Consider the following 21,013-nt stretch of genomic DNA (forward strand, 5'->3'; position numbering starts at 1 on the left):
AGTCCAGGGGATTATAATGGAGTCCTTGAGTGGAAGTCCACTATTATTAAATATTACTGGGTATGTATGTGGAGTGAAATTCTGTTTGTAACACAAAAGTGAAACACCAGAATGGAATATGGGATGGCATATAAGTAGCTGATTCTTATGTGGTGGAACAAACATTCCATTCATTCAGCTATAAATTGGGGACCTACAGAATTTGGTGTAAGTGAGGCTGTGGTACAGAATTTGGTGTAAGTGAGGCAGTGAACATTCTTAAGTATGTTCCAAGGAGAAACACGGTCTACGAAAGACACTGAATTGTGTGACTCATGAGTAAGGCTGGTATTACACTCTCAAATTTCTTTGTCAAATATCTTTGTCCAGTATCTTTGTCAAAGATATTTGATGGTGTAATAGGGAACTTTGTCAAATGTCGTCAAATATTTGATCAAATCTAGGGCCTCACTGTAGATTTGATCAAAGAAGTCACTTGTCTTCTGTTCACTGCAATGAGACATGTTACCACATGGAGCGCTAGCATCGCTGCATTCTGTCGTCTGTAGTGTTTTTATAAACATTGCAGGTAAATACAGTTGGGGTGTGCCAACAACTACAAAATTAACACGTTCGCTGCGGTCGCCAGTGCGAGCCGCTAACGCGCGAGGCGGACGCTTGTAAGCGCACGTGCGCTGAGAGCTGAAATCATAGCCCTGCGAAACCTGTAAGTTTGTGGCGAATAAACTAGATGCCGCCAGCTGATTCGTTTGGAGTTCGTACGCTGGCTACCAGAGGCGCAGCGTTCCACTCAGTCAAAACAGTTCGGGGCTAGCTGCCAGGAGCGCTGCAATCACTTCTCTTTGCAGCCGCACGGCCTTCTATGATTTTTATTTCGAGGAAATAACTTTACATAGTTACCGACTTCCATTCTTAAGTAATTGATGTACGACTTGACGTCCTTTACTATAAGCTCACATAACAAATTTTGTTGAATGCTTTTATCATGTTGTCATAAAACCCATGGCTTCACCCAGATATGTTTCCTTTCACCCCCCCTCCCCCCCTCCCCCCCCTTCCCCCCCCCCCCCTCCCCACTTCTCTTCCGCATATGCACACAGTGCAGTTGTGGTACATGCAACTGCTGCAGTTAATAACAAGTTGTTGTTGTCAGCCATCTTGAACTTTGACGAAAAGTATGAAGACAGTGTAATACCCCTTCTAGTGCTATGTCAAAGATCTTTGTCAAATATATTTGACAGCAAACATTTCATAAACTTTGAACTCAACTTTGCAATACCAGACAAAGAGGAAAACTATGTAGAAACAACTAATCAACATAACAAAATAATGCAAACTTATGACAAAGCCATTCAATAGTAGTAGATCATAAAATATAGAGAAATAAGGGAGACAGCAAAATGAGGGTGAAAAGGGCATACCAGTTAATTTTGGGATGATGGGTATAAGGTAACACAGATATGTAAAAGTAGTGATTCATTAGTAATACAGGTGACTGTTAATCACATGGAACCAAGTTACAACCACAGAGAACCAAGTTAGAACACAGATTTGCACAGTGGAGAAAAGGTGTCTGCTTTGTGGCTAACATTGTTTGATGAAGGCCAGATATCCACAACAGTCAGGCAAGCAGTCCTCTCTCTCTCTCTCTCTCTCTCTCTCTCTCTCTCTCTCTCTCTCTCTCTCTCTCTCTCTCTCTCTCTCTCTCTCTCTCTCTCTCTAGGCAAGCAGTCCTCTCTCTCTCTCTCTCTCTCTCTCTCTCTCTCTCTCTCTCTCTCTCTCTCTCTCTCACACACACACACACACACCCCCGTCGCCACCACCTCCCCCGTCTCTGCCACCACCTCCCCCGCCTCTGCCCCCTCCTCCACCCTGTCTGCCCCATCCTCCCCCTCTCTGCCCCTCCTCCCCACTCTCTGCCCCTCCTCCCCACTCTCTGCCACCCCATCCCCACACTCTGCCACCCCATCCCCACACTCTGCCACCCCATCCCCACACTCTGCCACCCCCTCCCCCCTCTCTGCCACCCTCTCGTCCCCCCTCTCTGCCACCCTCTCGTCCCCCCTCTCTGCCAACCTCTCGACCCCCCTCTCTGCCACCCTCTCGTCCCCCCTCTCTGCCAACCTCTCGTCCCCCCTCTCTGCCACCCTCTCGTCCCCCCTCTCTGCCACCCTCTCGTCCCCCCTCTCTGCCACCCCCTCGTCCCCCCTCTCTGCCACCCTCTCGTCCCCCCTCTCTGCCACCCTCTCGTCCCCCCTCTCTGCCACCCTCTCGTCCCCCCTCTCTGTCCCCTCCTCCCCCCTCTCTGCTCCCCGCCCTCTCCTCCTGCATTATCCACTGTTCAGCCTATATGAGTGTTGGCTAATTGGTAGATGATCTTCAGTGTTGACGTGGTTTATCATGGGCCGCTTGGGCTCTGCTATGGGTTTGAAAGCTTCAACAAATTGGTGCAGAACAGCTCAGACTTGCCGATGTTTCTCGGTCAGGCCACATACTATTGACAGTTTGGTAGTAGCTTCCTCCCCTTCATTGACTGTAATGGTGAGAGCATAATTTTTCACTGATGGCCCTAAGCTGCCCTTCCTGGACTGGTTGAGCTGCCCTATGCATATACACTTAACAATGAGTAGTGGCAGCTCATGCAGTTAGGATCCCAAGTTTTCCACAACCGCCTACAATGATCTTTACTGCCATGCAGAGTTCTTTTATGAGCCCAAGTAGCTTTTTGCAGTTGACTAAAGCTTGACAGTTTAACTGAGTATCTCAACTGACAGCTGGAACTTAACTGACGTCAGGATGACAATGTCTCCAAAAGCAAACAACTATCCAGAGCAGTCTTTGTTATATGTACTTGTCGGAACAGCTTTGTTAATTTGGAACTCTGATCTTCCATAATCTACAATGGTTTGTTAATTCCTGCAAATAAATGCCATCTGAGAATAACATTATGACTTTATTCTGATAAATTACAAATTTGAAGACTGTGTCTGCTAGTGTTAGTTATTCTTGCAGCATGTTCCGTCTGCTGGACATATTTCTCTTTTGAGACTTTCAGAGCAATCAGTTTCATATCACAGAATGTAGTCTTTCTTAGCTGATAAATATTAGGCATAACAGAAAAGGAAGCCCTTGAGTTGACGAGTACCCAGGCAAGTTGACTGCCGATGATGGTGTCAGTGAGAGGAAGGGGAGGAAGCTTTCTACCAAACTGTCAATAGTATGTGGCTCTGACCGAGAAACATCGGCAAGTATGAGCTGTTCTGCTCCAATCTGCAGCCATCTGCTGTTGACTAGTGTGAATAGAACTGCTGTAATGACTGGGGTCTGTCAGTGTATTAGTTGTTGAAAACTTGCTTCTTTCTCTGCAGTAATGTACAAGGTATTCAGGGCATCCACAGTGAAAACACACTGGCATGTCATGTCCTCCTTATGCCTGTTCTTCTGAGGGACATTATTCTTGGGCAGAGGAGTTGGTTGTACCTGTGTTGGTCGAATGCTGGGTGGTTGTTTGATGGCTGCAGTATAAATCAGAGTTTGACAAAGTCCATTCTTCCTGGTGCATTCAAATTGTGATGGAGATAGATGTTAAAAGATTCATAGCCCTTCTTCAGCATCCTCTCTTATCTCCTGATGTGTAGGTTCAATATTCATGGCACCTGTAACTTGCTTACTTCATCCAACAGTTCTTGTAGTGATAAAATGCTGTATGTTTTCTCTCACTACCTGACATATGTGAGAGGCAAAGTCTTCCACAACTGTCACAGAGAACAAATTTGGGAATCAGTTTGTACTTTTCTCATGTGACTCATTTTCTGTTCCAGTTCACTCAATGTGCTTGGCACCACTTAAAGAATTCCTTGGTTGTTGTGACACCGTTATGAGAAGAGAGCAGTGCATGTCTTCTGCATCAAGTGTGAGATTTTGTTGACCTCTGTATATTCAAATTCACAATGTGGCAGAAGGTGAAAATGTTCTGTATGAAGGAATATGTCATTTTCACATGAGATTGGGCACTATTCTTGAATTGTTGTTCATTAAGTGGAATTCCTACTGATAGATGCTGAGTTTCTCTCTGTTGTTTTGAACTGTTGCTGGGCCTGTGCTATGCATGTGAAAGTACACATTCACCAAAAACATTGTTATCATGCCTATTGTATTTGCAAACCCTGACAGATCATTTGAGAAGTTTTGTTGGATCCTGACCAGCATTTTTGGAAAACACTGTTGGATGCCTGATGTGCAACTGACTCATCACTGTTTTGGAATCCATTGGTATCTCGAATATATGGACCCTGGAAGCAATGTACCACTTGTATTCCTATTCTGGTTCATGTAGGCGACAGCTTTTATATTGGCCAATTGGAGCCACAGTTATGTAGATATTTTGAAGTACCTGCCATCTCAACTGAACACTGACATCCAAATCCAAATGCTAGGCTGTTAACAAAATAAAACACTTTGCACAGAAAGCATTTTTATTATGAAAATCAAACAACAGCTGGAACAGAACTCATATGGGTGGAGAGTGCTTTTATTTGTTCATATATTGTATATTCTAGAATACACAAACATTACAAACATAATATTTTTGAAGACTTTCCAGAAACAATAAATACTAAATACTTTTGGCGGTATGTAGACGATACCTTTGTGGTGTGGCCCCACGGAGTAGAGACATTACCTGTGTTTCTCCAACATCGGAACTCACTCCATCTCAATATACAGTTCACTATGGAAGTGGAAAAGGATGGCATCTTACCATTCCTGGACGTCTTAGTCAGAAGAACAGCTGATGGTACATTGGGACACAGCATCTATCGCAAATCAACTCGTACAAAGCTGTATTTGCAGGCCACAAAGTTGCCATCATCCGGCGCAATGCGGTAGTGTCCTATGCTCTTTGGTGCATAGAGCACATGTAGTCTCAGATGTGGACAGTCTATCTGGTGAGCTAAAACACCTGAGAACAGTATTCCAACAGAATGGCTATTCTGATAGGCAGATACGCCATGCATTCCATTCAAGCAAACTCAAAGCAGGGATGTAAATGAAGTAACAGAGGCACCCACTGCAACAGCGTTCTTGTCCTATTTTGGCAGCATGTCTTAGAGAATAGAAAGAATCCTCAGAAAGCATGATGTCAAGTGTGTTTTTCGGCCACCAGTAAAACTGAGGAATTTATTGTTCTCGGTCAAAGACGACCTTGGCCTCAGGAAACATGGTGTGTATAAAATCCCATGCCAATGTGGAAAATCTTATATTGGACAGACATGCTGAACTGTGCAAGAACGTTGCGTCGAACATCATCGTCATACACGCCTGGGGCAACCCTAATAAATCAGCGGTAGCGGAGCATTGCCTGGACACGGGACATCGTATGCTTTACGAACAGACAGAAATTTTATCCCCAGCGTCATCTTTCTGGGACTGTGTTATTTAGGAGGCTATACATATCTGCACGGTGGACAATCTTATCAACAGGGATGCAGATTATCAACTGAGCGCTGCCTGGAATCCAGCACTGGCTGCCATTAAATCAAACACAGGGAAAACAAGAACTTCTGTTTCCTCAAGTGATGCAATGCGTAGTTGAGATTTAGTTCATACTTTAACCACAGGAGTGCCCGGCAACACTGTCATTGCCCATAGCGCACGCACGGATGGCCTTTCTGTAGCTCCCAGCAGGGAGCACCAGGAGCGCCACTTTCCTCCAACTATGAGCGTCTTCCCACGCACACGTATTGCCTGCTCCCATCATGATAAATTCTGACACCGCCGTGCAATTATCATCAGTGACAGCAGCTGCTTCCACCACCTGATGATGTCGAGCAGTTGCATCGAAGAAATATTGTGAGATTTACACAATACGATCCAGCGGCAAACCCGAGAAGCGTATTTGCAACAGATCTGTTGGGAAAGGATGAAAAGTCACAAATAATTTCTGATGTTCTGGTTTGACCTGACAACCTGCAGCATGTCAGTCAGCAATGAAACCCGTTACTCCAAAAGGCACAGCTTAGAGCAATATCTCCAATAAGCAGTTGTAATTCTTTTTGTTGTCAATGCAAGTGTTATAATCAAGCCTAATGGACAAACTCCAATTCTTGAAAATGTAATTTTATTGAAAAGCACCTAATGCTTGGTATCTAAACTAGAACCTCTCACAGACAGCTCTTCAAACAGTTGGGCATACTGGTAATAGCCTCGTAGTACATTTACACTCTTGTGAAATTCACGTTAACACTGTTTCAAAACACCACCAACATTTATAAAGATAATATTCGGAGGAGAAATTATTTACAGTATCAGAATATATTTGCCCAGTTCTAATATAAAGGATGCCAAATAGAATTTAAATATTGAAGAAGATGAAAATTACATACACTGAATGTCGATGTAACATTTAACAGTTGAATAAATGAGTATGCATGACAAATGTGTAAAAATTCCACTTGAGGTTTATAAATTTTCACATCTTTGTACTGTTTTCTGTTATGTAAGGGGTCATAATGAAAGGAGAAAATAAGCCGTTAAATTTGGTTTTGATAGAAAGGATGCGATTGTTAACTTGGAAATTTAAGCTATTTTCCAAATTTAAATATGTATGATAAGAGTTTAAATGAGTTTACATTTATAGCTGATTATGAATTCAGTTTCAGGTGCACCCAACTCTCTTGATGATCTTTTGTTTTTCAGATCTCCCACTGGCATTCCTTGAAATACATGTCCTTTCACCAGTTTTTTATCAATTGGATGTGTTGCCTGGTAGTATATTAACAAATCGAGTGTCAGACCCCGAGCTTCATTTAATTTGAAACCATCATCCCTATTTACTAGACTTTGATACTCTTATTTCGATATACACCTTGATTACATAGTCCATAGCACTCATAAACATGTTTCCAATCATTGCTAAATCTAGCAAGTCCTCAGAGATAACAACTGTGCACATGCCTACTCTGTATTGGTGCAACCCAATTGGAGTGAGTGGTTGTGTAGATGCTCCAGTTGTTTGTATTGTACACACAGTTTTGATTCAGGCTGAAGAAGTAAGTATAGGCTTCACAAGCGGAAACTAAATCTTTACCTGCCCCATCTCTTGACTTCGTATGATACATGGCATGGATTTTGAGTAGTTTCTTACAGTGGAACCAATGGCATGCACTATGACCTTAATGCAGAGCCTTTAGCAGAAATGAAATATAAGTCAGTATGTCACATCGTATCGAATGGATATGACACTGTAATAAAAGTAGCATTCTTTATTTAAAATTTCTCATCATATGATATTAAATTGATATTTGGTTCAGGCATTTAAAATGACTGACTGTTAAAAGCAAAAATTGTGTACATCAATGATATTATTGAACCTTTAGAAATAAAAATTGCTTCAGTTTTTGTTTAATTTTTCACTTTTTCAAATGCTCAGTAATTAAAACTGAAATGTTAATTTCATTAAAATTTATCTGTTTATATAAAGCTTCAGTAGGACTGGAGATAATGGCACAAAGGTGTTTTTTTTAGCCCCCTGGTGTTTAGGCTGTTGTGCATGATGGTCATCATGTATAGGAATGGTATCAGCCTTTCAAATCACAGTAGACAAAATGGACAAAGAGGGTGGCATGAGGGTAGCAAGAAGTGAACCAGTAATTGAATGAATACATTCTATGCATTCAACTTCTAGTTATTTTTCGTTTTATAAATGCTGCAAATTTTTGGTATCTAATGACCCTCAGATATTTTCTAATCTTTAAAGATTATCGTTTCAAGGTATCTTTCAGAATTTCAACACATTACTTTATGAAACTGATGAAATTGTATTTCTGTAATAGGCTCTGTGAAAACTGCCATGTACCTATAAAGACAAAATAATAATGATAAGGATCTGAAGATGGGCCTGCAGGATTATGAACACACTGTTTTTTTCAATAAAAGCTACACCTTGTGAATGAATATAGATTTTTTTTTTCCCCTTTATATTTTTCAAAATTTGAGTGACGCACTGTGCAAATTTTAAGTTGTGTGGGACCTTTGTATGTTATGTATGAAATGTTCAAATGCCATCAAGACATATTGCCTTTGTTGTTTGCCATGATCAAACTAGGTACCAGTAACATAATATTTTATGTCTGTTGTCAGAATTCTATGAATGTGCATCTCAGCACCATACTGGAAGCCAAGAGAGAATGCTACAAACCACTCCCACTGTACACACTGGTGCCCAAGAAGGAGCTGGTGAGTTAAATGGTGATGCAGTTGCTCTCTGCAACTTTCCACAGTTTGTTTGCTTATTGTTCTTTGTGCCCAACTGCAGAGTGTACTTGAACTTCAGACTTTTTTTCCCAGCTGAAGATAATGGGGAGATCCAACTTAACTGATCTCATTGTTACAACTAAGATATTAAATCTTGGGGTTGCTTCAAGGTCATTTCCAGCTATTCTTGTGGAGCATCTTTAGCTAATTGCAATCATCTGTTACCAGTGCATGATACCAACAATGGGAACTACTGAGCTACTCAATACATCCAGTAGTTGCCTTGCATGTGGAGTGACATTCCAGTGCACTTACTACTAGGGCTAGTCATGAAGTTTCAACTATTACGCCAAAAAATAAAACGTAGTATTATTTGCAAAAGTGAACCATATACATGACAGTAGTGGGAATCGACTTGGTTACATGACTAGGCATGGCCACAATCCTCATAAAGTAATGTGCATAGCCCCTAGACAGTGTAAAACTTGCAGTTAACAAAACCTAAATTATTTTTGATGAAAAGGAGAAAGTAGTGACAGTGCATACAGAAAAGTTAACAATGTGCAAAGCAAATGTTTATTGTGGAAATTTATTGTATGCAAATTACAACAGGAAAGAACCAGCTATTTCACCCTAAAACCATTTGTCCCACTGTCTTTTGTTAACACATGTCAACTGAATGAAATCTGTTAAAGTGATCAGAGCTTGCAAAATAACACCACAGTGCAGTTTGTATGGTCACAAATAAGTGTGCTGAGGTTCATGAGTTTGATCCTACTACAGAATGAATTTTTTCTTCTTGTCTCTTTTTCTTCATACTTTCTGTACTTTCATTTTTGATGACTGCTGATAACTGTTTACAATGTATTGGTAAAAAATTGGATAATAATTGAATTCCTATTCAGTGTACAGAAGGTGCAAAACACATTTATTTATTATGTTTGTAGAATGATAGTCATGATAGAATTATCAGTAAGGTAAATTGTTCTTGCACCATGAATATTGTATGAAGCTCAACTTGTCACAGAGACATTTAATTTTCAGTAACTTTAAGGGGAAACTTAGGTCATGATCATTCTGCATCACTAGTTTCTCATCTACTAATTTTGCAACCATTATCTAATTTAAAGTATCAGTCTTTACCATTATTTTCAGTCATGTGAATCACTGCACTTTGTCACCAACAGAAATAACAAAAGTAGTATACAAACAGCATTCAACTCTTGATCTGTGAAGCTTCAGTTTGATACAGTACTCACTTGCCATTACCATTCGTTCTTCTCCAACCAAACTCCTGATCCACATGCTGAACTTGTGAGAAAAGTTGTTCTCTATCTGAAACTTGTTTTTGAAATGCACCTCAATCAACAAATTGTCATATACAAATGAGACAAGATGGTTTCCAAATATACAAACCACATTAGATTTTTATGAAAAATATGAGGCATAAGAACTAGAGTCAAGTGGATTTAGAAAAATCGTAGGATCATACATATTTATCTGTGAATAAATGCTTCCAAAGTGATATCGTATGAAGAATATTGTAAAAAATAAAAATTGCACATCTGTCTGTTTTTGTTGTACTATGTAGGACATTGATGTGCATTTGTGTAGTATGTGGCAGTGCTCCACTTTTGAGAGGATGGGAGTGTATACTTCTGCCACATCTGCTCTCCAGTTTCTCAGCCATAAACATGACAGTGCTTATACCCTTCAAAGGTAACCAGTTCACTTTGCTGCTTAACAGGTCGGCACTAGCTGGGCTTTCCCGTTTTCCATCTAAATCAATCCATCCTATCATTTGCATGGATATTTTGCTCTAACCCCTGACAGAACACAAGTGTCCTGTAGACACAATACCTGAGCAATCTGTCGCAGACAAGTGAGTACAGAATATGACAGAACTTGCCAGTTGACCAACACTGAACTTAGGATGACAGTATTTGCAAGATGTAGCGACTGTAGCATATCAGAGATTATACAAGAATTCTGGTTTCCAAAGTTAACTGGAATTAGGACAGATACTCATTATCATGGGCATAAAACACCATATACGAGGATTCCAAGTGTTTCATGAACAAATGCCACCTCATCTCCTCAGTGCTGTACAGGATAAGCAAATGTCTACTTTGGGTCACATGTTTGCCAATATTAAACTGAGGTGTCAGGACTGTACCAAGTCAAATACACTGCATTGCATTCAGCATGCAGTGACTGACATTACAGCTTGTGTGTACTTATGAGTTGTGGATTACTCAGTGTATAAAAAGAAAATCATTTTAAAATTTTAAAATTTATACTAAAAAGTTATTATTTTTATAAAGTAGTGAAACCTGATAACCATTATTTGTGCACCTTCTCCCTAAGTGTTCAGTGCAAAATATTTGAGTTTCCAGTGTTGTATTTTATGTTACAGACATTCAGTGTATATACATAGAGTGATTAACCATCATTTCACCTTTACATCTGTATCTATAGCCTGTGCTACATACGAAGGGCAGTCTTAAAGTTTTGACACTCACCTTGAAAATTTATTTTTGGTTTGTTTCCAGGTACATGTCTGCAGTTTTGCTATGAACTGGTACACATTGTAATCTCTGTCCCACATTAAAATGCTATAAAAAAAAAGGAAATGAAAGCTCAGATGTTTCACACAGTAACTTGTGTACAGTAGCAGCAGAAATGTTGGAGCTGTGTCAGTCTGATTCAGATGATGTACTTAACTGTTGGGATTGGCTCCAGTTTGGTACTGTGGCATGGGGATGTAATGTATACCAAGACTATAGATGTGTATCTAGAAACAAACAAAAACGATTTGGTAACTTAATTTTTTGAGGTGTAAATTAAATGTTTCTCTACCACTCATATATTTTAAGTTCGTTTTTGTGATGTATAGCTCAAGTCAACCTCTAGAAGCTCTCTTCACCCCTGAGGGAGGTCCACACAACCATGAAATCATAACTGTTTCACAGTCTTGCCATACGTGCAACATATGACCCAGCTACTGGAGCAGATACTGTGTTCTAGATTATGAAATACCTTGACGAAAACTGTCTGTTGACACACAATCAGTGCAAATTTAGAATATCTATTCCTCGAGAAACACAGGTGGTTCTTTATTCACGTGAAGTAATGAGTGCAATCAAGATGGGATCTCAAGTTGATTCCATATTCCTATGTTTTTCCACACGGTTCCTCACAACTTGCTTCCAATAAAATTGCATACCTTTGTAGAATTTTCTTAATTGTGTGAGAGGATTCATGATTTCATATCAGAAAGATCACAGTTCATTGAAATTAACAGGAAGTCATCTTTAAGGTGTTGTGGCCCTCTGTTGTTCCTAATGCAAATAAAAATTTCAGTTACAAGCAACTTAAATTAGAATCATTGCACAGAAAATGTTCTGGCGGAAGGAGAAGCAGATTGTTTTATTGGCAGAGAAATTAGAAAATGCAATAGATCTACTAAAGAGACATCCTGCCCTACTCTTGTCCATTCTCTTCAGAACTGCTGTGACACATGGGATCTGTACCAGACAGAATTGATCAAGAACATGAAACAAGTTCAGAGAAAGGGAGATCATTTATTTTCACAATATAGGGAAGACAGTGTCATGGATATGATATATGAGCAGTGGGTGCAGTCATTGAAACAAAGGCATTTTTATTTGTGGTAAGATCTTTTCATCAAGCTTCAATCAGAAACTTTCTCCTCTGAATGCTAAATTATTTTCTTGACTCCCAACTATAGAGTGAGAATTAACCATTGTGATACAATAAGAGAAATCAGGGCTTACACAGTGCACAGAAAGACTTAGGTGTTTATTTTTCCTCACATAATATTTGAAAGTGGAACAGTAGAATAATATTTTGAAAGCAATGATTAAGTGTGAACTGCAGTAAAATCATACAGATGTATGTTTCAATGTAGAAATAATTGAGCCAGTTGCTTGCTCCACTGTTGGTAAAGTGCTTGTTAATTGTTGGGCCTGGATGATCTCTCAGAAGAGCTACACTTGTTTAATGCCACCCACATCGACAGTCACAGGTGCACTAAAGGTACAGAACTAGTCTGTGATTTATATTGTTTACTGCTTGACAACTGACTGACAAATGAAAAAAGAATGAAGACCATATAAATCTAGGTTCAAATCCATATGTATTCTCTGCAAACTGCTGTGAGCTGCATGAGCTGCATGGCAGAGGTTGCCTGTCACTGAACTAGTTATCAGAGCTTCTTCCCTTTCCATTCACATGTGTAGTGTAGGAAGAATGACTGCTTAAATATCTCTGGGTATGCAAATATAGTCTGGTCTGCTCTTCAATGTCCCAATGGAATTGACACATGGTGGGTTAGTCTATTCCTTGATTTACCAGAGAAGGCTACTTCTTGTAAATATATAGATAGGCTTTCACACTCTACCTAAAAGCATCTGCATGTACAGTTTTTTAGCTGCGGGTGTGACACACTTGAGCAGTGTTATAGGATGGATAGCAAAGTGTTGTGTAAGCAATCTGCTTTGCAGACTGATTGTATTTTGTCATTAGTCCACCACTGAACAGGTCTGCCTCCTGCTTTACCTACAACTTTATCTTTCGACTGATACATTTTAAATCCCTACAGATTGTTATATCCAGGTATCTGTATTAATTGACTGATTCTGACTGTGACTCACGGACATTATAGCCATAGGCTATTGCAGTACTCTTTTTTTTTAGTTCCAGTTTTTAAATTTATTAATTTGTACAAAATGCCACTTCCTAATCTTTTTGGGATGTGACTGTGTAGCATATTTCAGGTATATATTGGCAAAATATAAGCTGCATCCTATGAGCTTGCAAACAACATACAAAGCCGAAATTGCTGACTATTTAAGTAATAAATGTACTTTGCCACAGAAATTTAGTACAGGTGATTTTTTTCCCTCCTTTAACACAGCATAATACAAACATGAGAAAACAACAGAGGAACAGATGTGAATTGGTCAGAGGTTAGAAAATGTCAAATTATACTTACAGCAAGTAAGTGCAGCTTTTCTTTTCTGAACCACACTCTGCAAAAGAGAAAAGTCAGCAAATTACACCATGAACAGATAGTCTGTAGACTTATGCCCAGCATTAATGTTTAAAGGCAGTCAGTTAAATCATGATCAAGATCTTTTATTCTGGAAGTAGTAATTACAGAGGAGAAAACAATGCTTCAGCTATTGAGACACTGGATAAACATGTTCTGTTCCATTGAGATTCATGTGCAGTAAGAATGATAGCTCTTTTCACAGTCATTTTATAGTAAACAGAGCACTACCTTTAACACACAGACTATTCATTAAAAAACAGAGGATTTGGGGGTGGGTGGGGGGGGGGGGGGGGGGGGAGAGAAGAATGTTATGTGGATACAGGTCTCAACCGAAGGTTAAACAGATGAGAAAAACAATGTCTATTTAAAAAAATAATAATAGCAGTTTCTTGTGAGTAGCAGATCATCTTCATAGCAAAGTTGGGAAAAGAGACAATGAGAGATGGCAATATAAATATCACATGTTTGTAACACTGTAAATAATACTGATAATGGTACTACAAATAACATTAAAACATCATAAACTCATTCACACCAAGAGCGTTATGTTATGCCTTCTTTATTTCTTCGTTGATTGTCCTTGGTGTCAACGTACTGCATCGCTATGCTGGCTGAAAAATGGGGTTTGTAATTCCAATACTGAATATTGTAAATAATGTAGCCGACAGGTGTACAGTTGCGTTTGACATTACTTTAATTTCACTGTTAACAACCCTGCAATAATACACAGTTATATGACCAGTGCACTATTGTTTAACTTTTGATAAGCCTCATTAATAGTTTTCAGGCAAACCTCCACATACCACTACCATAATTTACTATTGAATATCTAAGAGCAGAAAAAACCTAACCTGTAATTCACAGTTCTTGAAGAACAGATAGGAACGTATGGAGCAGACATTGTCATTGTTTCAACACAAAGCCTAATTGTGTAACACTTATTTCATAGTTAAGTTGAAGCATTGTTGTTGTTCTAACCAACACAGGTTTCTCATCTGAAACTTGATCATGGGCTGACTCTCTTGTGACCAAAAATCATCACAATAATAGGTGCTGAAACTACACATTGTTCAAAGTTTAATTTACAGAAATTACAATTAAAACTTAACTCATTAAATTAACTGAATACCTTGAAAAATTCATTCTTTTTAACAGTTTCTTTCTACTACAAGGTTTAAGCTGAATTATTTGTTTAAATGATAAAATTAACATATATAGTTACACAAACAATACTTTTGACGAAACTGGATAATACTTTCGAATAAAGGGCTGAATTTGCTAACATGTTTTCAAATAGATCCTTTAAGATTACTAGTATTTCATCTTCCAAGTGTTTATAATTAGTACAGAATTTATATTTGTTTATACGTCAACAATAGAATTTAAGTTATGAGACAGTTACTGATTTCATCCTATAATAAAAGACTCTAACAAGGAATAGTCAAAATAAATTAGAAAATCAATTTCATACATGAAACTAAGTGCAAAAATAGATCTGGCGCTATATTCTTTAAGGTCCAATCTTTTTCTTTTATGGAAATGCAGATTGTATTCACTTATGATAATGGTAATTAGTTAGAAATGAAAAAGTGAGTTTTAAGGAGGCAGATGGCAAAACAAGAGGGGAAGTAAAACTATCCCAGCTTGCTTCGCCACAGGTGCTACAATGTGCAGTCAGTAGTTAGCTTCTTATTCCATAGATCATTTCCATGGTAAATGGTAATGATGTGGAACAAGTCTTTTTACATGCACAGCGCAACTTAATTTTTGAATATGAATATGACTACATGATGAATATTTGTAAGTTTGTATTTATTTATTTTGTTTTTGGTATACAGATTCAAGCTAGTAATTCCTATTCGCCACCTTTTACACACTGTCAGTGAGAATGCTTTTTAGTTGGTTTTCTGATCTTTGCTATCTATTGGGTGTTTTACATCCCTGGGTAAGTTATCAAAATTTTTTGTTTCAGCATTGCGCATCACTTTTTGTACTAACTCGACATTAATGTGGAGTATTGAATGTCATTTTTCCTTCCAGTATTGTAATTATCTGCATCATTGTTCCTTTTGAACTGCGGTGGATTATTTACAACAAATCTCAGGTTGTAATAAATATACTGTGAAGCAGTAGCCAGAAGCCCAACTCTTTAAACAGATGTCTGCTAGATGATGATGGGTGTGCTCTACATATTACTCTTGCAGCACATTTTTGAGAAATGAATGTCTTTAATAAAAGATGAGTTACTCTAGAACGTTATTTCATATAACATTATTGAATGACAGTATTTAGAATATGTGAGCTTACTGGTTTAGGTTCTCATCAATGCAAACAATGAATTTGGAAGTTTCCACCCTATTTATTATTTGCTTACCTTGTGTTACACTTATCATTGGCGTTGTACTACTAGATGTGCAAAACAGAACATGTTGTGTTTTTTAAAGTTGACGGTGACACCATATGCAGAATACCAGTCAATGATAGTTTTGAGAACATTGTTTACTATTTCTTCTGTTTCTGTATGTATGCTGGAACTGAGTACAGTGATAGTGTCATCCGCGTAAAGAACTAATTCTGGTTGTTTATTAGACAGAAGATCATGTACATGTATGAGGAGCAATAGGGCTTTTGGAAACCTCATACATGATTGCTCTACAGTCGGAATAATGGCTCTGGACTACATTGGTTGAATTACTAAGTACAACTTTCTGTATTCCTTTGGTCAGATATGGCATTAAACACTGGTTAGCTATACCATCAATCCCAGTAAACTTCAGTTTATCCTGGAGAAATTATGATTCATAGAGTCAAATGCCTTAGATATGTTGCATGAAATACCAGTTGCCACCATGTCATGGTTTAATGCTTGTAAAATTTGATGAGTGAACATGTAAATGGCATTGTGAGTAGGATAATTCTTCTGAAACACAAACTGTGATTTGATGAGAATATTATTGTTGCTCAGGTGAGATAATATTCTAAAATACATCATATTTTCAAAAATGTCAGCAGTGAAACAGGACAGCAGTTATTGACATCTCTCCTTTCATCTTTCTTTTAAGGGCTTTGCTAATGACATATTTCAGTCTCTGGAAAACTACCTCACGTTAGTCATGCGTTACATATTTCAGCTAAGACAGGGCTTAGTGTATGGAAACAAATCCTTAGTACTCTATTGGAAACACCATCAAAACCAGGTGAGCTATTATTTTTGATGGAATATATATTTCTTAATTTCAGAAGGAGAAGTTGGTGATAAATCCATTTGACTGAACTCTATGAGAGATGCTTTTATAAAATGCTACCATTATTCTTCTGTACTGGTTGTCCCTCTACTTTCTACTATATTTAAGGAATTAGTTAATTTGTGGTAAGGTCCTATGGGACGAAACTGCTAAGATTATCCTCACACACACCCGAGGGAAGACTTGAACCTCCAACAGGGGTAGCTGCGCAAACTGTGATGAGGTGCCTTAGGCTGCACGGCTACCACGCACGGCAAGGAATGATTATTAAATATGTTTGCTAATGATAAATCATCATTTATAGCCCTTCCTTGCAGTTCAAAAGTGATTTTATCCTGTTCTGTGGCTGGTTGTCCTGTCTCTTGTTTCACTATGTTCAATATAGCCTTAATTCTTCTTTTTGGAATTCTGATTCCTGACATGAAAAAGAAATAAAATGATCATATGGCATTTATTGGCCAGGATATCCACTTTTGGGGTTCAACTGCCCTATTGCAAGTCTTTTTACTTGATGCCACTCAGGCGACTTGCATATCGGTGATGATGAAAATGATTCCTGGAATAATAAACATGTTCCTTGACTTTGTTAATAATTTTTCTTAACAATTTTGACTAGTTTTTGAAGTGTGCAACTACTGCATGATGTCTACCTCTTCTTCCCAACTGAGAGATTACCTTATTGTTTCCCAAGGTGCTTGAATCTGGTAATTAACCATGGTTTTTTAATGTCCTTTCTGATTAGATTTTGTGGAGAACTATTTTCAAATTATGATGCTAATTTAATGTGGAATAGATTAAATTTTATGTTAGCATTGGGTTCATTGGAAATTGCACCTCAGATCATCTCTTGTGAACTGTTCCTAAAAATATTTGTCATGAAGACATTAATTAGTCTGATTTCCACTGCCAGGTATCTGTACTATGCATCGTGATTAAGGACAGCATTTGTTACTATGCAAATAGTTACTTTCTTGCTTTGAGCTTTACCAATGAAAACATCAGTTAGTTTCCTACTGTTTTTATCCACTTGTGTTGGAAAGTTGATTACTGAGAGCAAATTGTAGGATCCAAGTACAGTTACCAGATCATTTTTCCTTTAAAATCCCTTAGAAAACCTTCACTGAATTCACTACAGACTATTAACTGCTTGCTGTTGTCTGATAGATAGCATAATATAGAATATAGCCTTATAAAAAGCTCAAAATTTCCCAGTATTTATCTGTACACAGTTAGAATTAAAACTGAACTATTTCTCAGTAGTAATTCACAAGCACACATGTCTGTGCTGAGCACTACAAAATCAACTAATGTCAATGATTTTGAACTTTTGTTCTGTCTTAATATACACTATGTGATCAAAAGTATCTGGACATCCCCCAAAATGTACGTTTTTCGTATCAGCTGCATTGTACTGCCACCTACTGCCAGGTACTCCATATCAGTGACCTCAGTAGTCATTGGACATCGTAAAAGAGCAGAATGGGGCACTCTGCAGAAACCACGGACTTCAAATGTGGTCAGGTGATTGGATGTCACTTGTGTCATATGTCTGTACGTGAGATTTCCACACTCCAAAACATCCCTAGGTCCACTGTTTCCAATGTGATAGTGAAGTGGAAACATGAAGTGACATGTACAACACAGAAGTGTACAGGCTGACCTCAGATATGTGGATCTGAGTACATTGTTCTTGGCAATGAATGTTTATCAGAGGTGAAGGGATTGTCAGGAGTGGCGCCAGGGAAGTGTGATATGACCACTCTTATTTTCTCTTTATATGACCTGACCGGCATGTGATATAATATGAGAGAGAGAGAGAGAGAGAGAGAGAGAGAGAGAGAGAGTGTGTGTGTGTGTGTGTGTGTGTTGAGTGACTGTAGAACGATGCAAGATGACTTAGACAGAATGTCTAGTTGGTGAAATGAATGACAGCTTGCTCCAAATGCAGAAAAATGTAAGTTAATGCAGATGAGCAGGCAAAACAACCCCGCAACATTCAAATATAGCATTAGTTGTGTCCTGCTTGATAATCATATTGATTAAATATCTAGATGTAACATTGTAAAGCAAAATGAAATGGAACTTCAGGTTGGTAGTAGGGAAGGCAAATATCCGACTTCGTTCTATTGAGAGAACTTTGGGAAAGTATACCTCATCTATAAAGAAGACAGCATATAGAATGCTAGTGTGACCCATTCTTGAGTACTGCTCATTGTTTTGGGAACTCCCCCAGGTAGGATTAATGGAAGACACTGAAGCAATTCAGAGGCATGCTTCTAGATTTGTTACCAATAGGCATTCATGAACTGGGATGCAAATCCTTATGATGGAATTTGGCAGTGATGCTCCTTTTGTGAGACACTATTGCTGGAATTATAGAGCTGACATCTGAGGCTGACTGCAGAGTGATCCTATTGCCACCAGTGTCTATTTCTCATAAGGACCAGGAAGATAAGATGAGAGAAATCAGGGCTCATACATAGACTTAAAGGCAGTCGTTTATCCATCTCTCTATTTGCGAGATGAATGGAAATGACTAACATTGGCACAGGGTACCCTCTGCCATGCACCATATCATGGTTTGCAGAGTATTTACATAGATAATGATGATAGACAATCCACAAGCCCCTTGATATGTTGTAATGGGAAAGAATGAATACGTGTTTGAGCATGACCTGTGGATCTAAAGTCTGCACAAGGTCAGATTTTCCTGTTCGATTTCTGAGTGATAACTGGAGGAGATGCCCATTGGCATGTAGAAATGGGTTCAAAATACTGATTTGTTCATGAATGGCATGAGGTACCGGATGTGCATGGTAAAATTTTTGGTTGAGGATTGTCTTTGACACAATGTACTCTTGAGAATTTGTTGTATGTTAAGAGTGTGTCATCAAACAAATATCCATATGTTCCAACAGTTGCAGAATGCTGGCATAGGAAAATTTAGTATTGGTAGTGTGTACATTGTGTTGATTATCCAACCAACAGAAGTCAAATTGAAACATGCAAAAAATATTGAGAGTCGAATGTATTAAATAGCACTAATGTAATTGTATTTCTTTTTTATTTTGCTTGCAAAGTGTTTATGCCTAAAATAGAGATACTTTTGTCATTGTACTTCATAAGATGCAGATGTGATTTCTGAGCTTTGGGGTGTTCGAGTTGCTCATATGTGTTTTGATTAAGTAATGTGACTGAAGCGCTAGTGTGTAACAGAATTGGTACATTTTTATTAAAAATGTGTAACAATGTAGGCTGTTTATGGTTACTCCTCTGAATGTAATTCTCAGTTGTGACTTTTGGAAGACACGTTTCATTTGATTTGTGAGTGACTAAGCATTTTACTGTTTGTCTGTCTGAAGAGAGTTGATTTAAGTGAGCAAAACTGTGCACTGTATGTGTAGCCTTGTGATTCTTCAACTTGTCTGTGGTTCCTTTAATTATTGCCAGAACAAGCAGGTGAGGGTTCAGAACGTGAAATAATGTGGATTTCCATTTTCTCAAATCTGTGTTTGTGTGCAACAGAATTTACTTCGTTATTTCTTTTCTAGGCAACTTGTGTTTGTCCTGATCTATGACTATATTGGCATGTCACTTGGTGGGGAAAAAAAGTGTTTGTGGTCATGTGTGACATAGCACTTAACATAATGCTTCATGTAAACTAGCAGGACAACTGATGGGGGTACATCGTGTACCACTTAAACTGCTGCTTGCAGCTGTTGTCAACATGTGCCATCCAGGGCTGTGCTCCCTTAGAACTGTCCACAGTCAGCATCGCAACAGCAGTCATATTAAAGTCTAGTTCCACAAAGTCTTGGACTTGCTCAGATTCAATCACTTTTAGTACAGCAGTGTGACCAGGCTTGTGAAGTTTTAAAATCTCAGCAAATATGCTGTTCTTAATCAGGTTCTGCATAATTGCATCATGAAGCTTCAGTACTCAAACGCTGGATAAACACATTCTGTCCACATTGAGATTCATGTACAGTAAGAATGATAGTAGCTCTTTTCACAGCTATTTTATAGTAAATGGATCATTACCTGTAACAAACTGATTGAGACCATTCATTAAAAAAAGGAGAGAGGAAAAGAATTCATTGTGTTGAAGGAATTATTAACCACAGGTTAAGCAGAGGGAGAGTAATAATTGTATGTTTGTTTAGAATGTCACTGCAAATATTTAATATTGAAAATTTGTCTTCATCACAAAAACCCCACATGTTCTACTGGAAAAGTGTGACTTGTACATCAATTCACATGGAACTAGTTTCAGACACGCCAGTTATTTATTTTTTACATAATTATTGGCACATCTCAGGAAAATATTATTTTCATTGGTCTAATGAATGAAAAAAACTGTCTGAATGTATCTATTTTTTAATATTAAGACAACAGGAGCTCGTTTGTAGCCATTGCTGCAAGGTGCAGTTTGTCAGTT

At 38.4% G+C, this 21,013-nt stretch overlaps 1 protein-coding gene across 1 annotated transcript in view; it reads left to right on the top strand.

Moving 5' to 3' along the window:
* LOC126426646 (uncharacterized) overlaps window positions 1–21,013 on the top strand; it is a 144,097-nt gene that overhangs the window by 79,901 nt on the left and 43,183 nt on the right. The window contains exon 4 of the mRNA XM_050088532.1: window positions 8,140–8,235. Coding sequence (XP_049944489.1) covers window positions 8,140–8,235 — 96 coding nt within the window. The remainder of the gene's footprint in view (window positions 1–8,139; window positions 8,236–21,013) is intronic.

Source organism: Schistocerca serialis, chromosome 11 (genome assembly GCF_023864345.2).
Source record: "Schistocerca serialis cubense isolate TAMUIC-IGC-003099 chromosome 11, iqSchSeri2.2, whole genome shotgun sequence".
Classification (NCBI taxonomy): domain Eukaryota; kingdom Metazoa; phylum Arthropoda; class Insecta; order Orthoptera; family Acrididae; genus Schistocerca; species Schistocerca serialis.